Consider the following 1,992-nt stretch of genomic DNA (forward strand, 5'->3'; position numbering starts at 1 on the left):
CACACACACACACACACACACACAGACACACACACACCCACAGACACAGACACGCACACACACACACACATAAGCTCACACACACACAAACACATCCACACACCCACACCCATACAAGCTTGCACACAAACACACACACACACACACAAACACACACAAACCCACACACATTTTACCCAAACAACTTGTTGTACTTTTTAATTGACATTTTATACTTTTATTACACACTGCTTTTACAACTTACTCCCCAGAACATGTTATTTTATGTGTTTGTTATTTCTTTCTAAGCACATTTGTACACAGTACTGCAGTTGTACTTTACCTGTAGTGGGTACCTTTCCTCCGTTTGTTGCTTTTTGGGGTAATTTCCGGTAGAAAACGCCCGGTTTGCCGCTTTGTCACGGCTGCGTTCATCGTCAGCTCTCAGTCAAACTAAAGGAGAGAAACTCTTCTAAAGTTACTCTCCACAGCTAGCTAGCTAGCATCTTGAGTCCTATTTGTCAGCTATATTATAAACTAATGAATCAAAGTAGGAGTAACATCCTCGGAACTGAGGTATAGCTAGATTATCTGCGTTGAAGAGGCCAAAAAGGCTAACTCTTGTCCAAGCTAAGGTTGCTAGCTAGCTAACCAGCTACCGCGACGATATTAATCGTACGTTAACTAACCGTTAATTTACCGTTGAAAACCGTCTGAAACTAAGTTTACACACTTTATTTTTTTTTTTTAAAGAAACAATTATTTATAAACCAGGGTTTTTCTAACGACACTGCGCTCTGAAAAAAAAAAAAGCTAAAACACACACAGACAATAACAGAAATAAACTAATTTACTCACTTTGCAGCTTGAACAAACGACGCCGTCGCCGTGGCAACGCAGGGGCCCCGGCCGCATTCCAACACTCACGCCACACTGACTCACTGCTGCCTGGTTCCATTCAGAGATAATGGAAGAGTATTTTACCGGAATAACAGACACACGACAAGTAGCCTACCTGGTTGAATGAATGTCTTCACCGCCTGTTTTGTCTGTGTTGTGTACTTTTGTATTGAGACACACACAAACACACACACACGCACACACACACACACACACACACACACACACACACACACACACACACACAAAGTAGGCTATTAATAATACCACACTGCAAAAATACTCTGTTACAAGTAAAAAACAACATGTGGTTTTAGACAGACACACAAACAGACAGACAGACACACACACACACAAACACACACACAAACAAACAAACATAGACACACAAACAAACATAGACACACACACACAGACAAACACACACACACACACACACAGAAACACACACACACACACACAGTGCAAATAATACCTCACTGCAAAATGCTCTGTTACGTTAAGTATGAAAAAAAACACACATGGTTTTAGACTTAGACAGACAGACACACAGACACACAAACACACACCAAACACACACAAACAAACATCAACACACACACACACACACACACACAAGCAGAAACACACACACACACACACACACAAACAAACATCAACACAGACAGACGGTACAGTTTTGTGAAATTGTGAGAAGAAAAGACACATTAAATTACAAGTTCCTCAAACTTTTCTTAACGTTTTATACAAACAAAAAGCATAAAATCAGCAACAGACCACGTTCATGCAAAACAAACGTGAATGAGAAATTAAAAACATGTTTCCTGTTTTACACAGACACACACACACATAGATCTCCCCACATCTGGGATGGAAACTCATCGGAGTGTGTGAGTGTGTTCGGTCTGTTGTGGTGAATTATTTTCCTCAAAGAGTTTCTAATAAAGTTTCATGTTCAGGGAGGAAATCAGCAGCAGCTGAGACACCGAGAGACAGAGAGAGACACTGAGAGACAGAGAGAGACACTGAGAGACTGAGAGAGAGACAGAGAGAGAGACAGAGAGAGAGAGAGACACAGAGAGACAGAGAGAGAGACAGAGAGACAGAGAGAGA

The 1,992-nt window shown here is 41.2% G+C and overlaps 1 protein-coding gene across 1 annotated transcript in view; it reads right to left on the reverse strand.

The window, feature by feature from the left end:
• The window catches only part of ttc29 (tetratricopeptide repeat domain 29), a 6,231-nt gene extending 5,373 nt beyond the window's left edge, over positions 1 to 858 (reverse strand). Inside the window, exons 1-2 of the mRNA XM_034857329.1 lie at positions 838 to 858; positions 323 to 432 (exon numbers count right to left, since the gene is read on the reverse strand). Coding sequence (XP_034713220.1) covers positions 323 to 414 — 92 coding nt within the window. The 5' untranslated portion in view covers positions 415 to 432; positions 838 to 858. The remainder of the gene's footprint in view (positions 1 to 322; positions 433 to 837) is intronic.
• Between the last annotated feature and the right edge of the window lie 1,134 nt (positions 859 to 1,992).

The sequence above is a fragment of the Etheostoma cragini genome, chromosome 19 (genome assembly GCF_013103735.1).
Source record: "Etheostoma cragini isolate CJK2018 chromosome 19, CSU_Ecrag_1.0, whole genome shotgun sequence".
NCBI classification, from domain to species: domain Eukaryota; kingdom Metazoa; phylum Chordata; class Actinopteri; order Perciformes; family Percidae; genus Etheostoma; species Etheostoma cragini.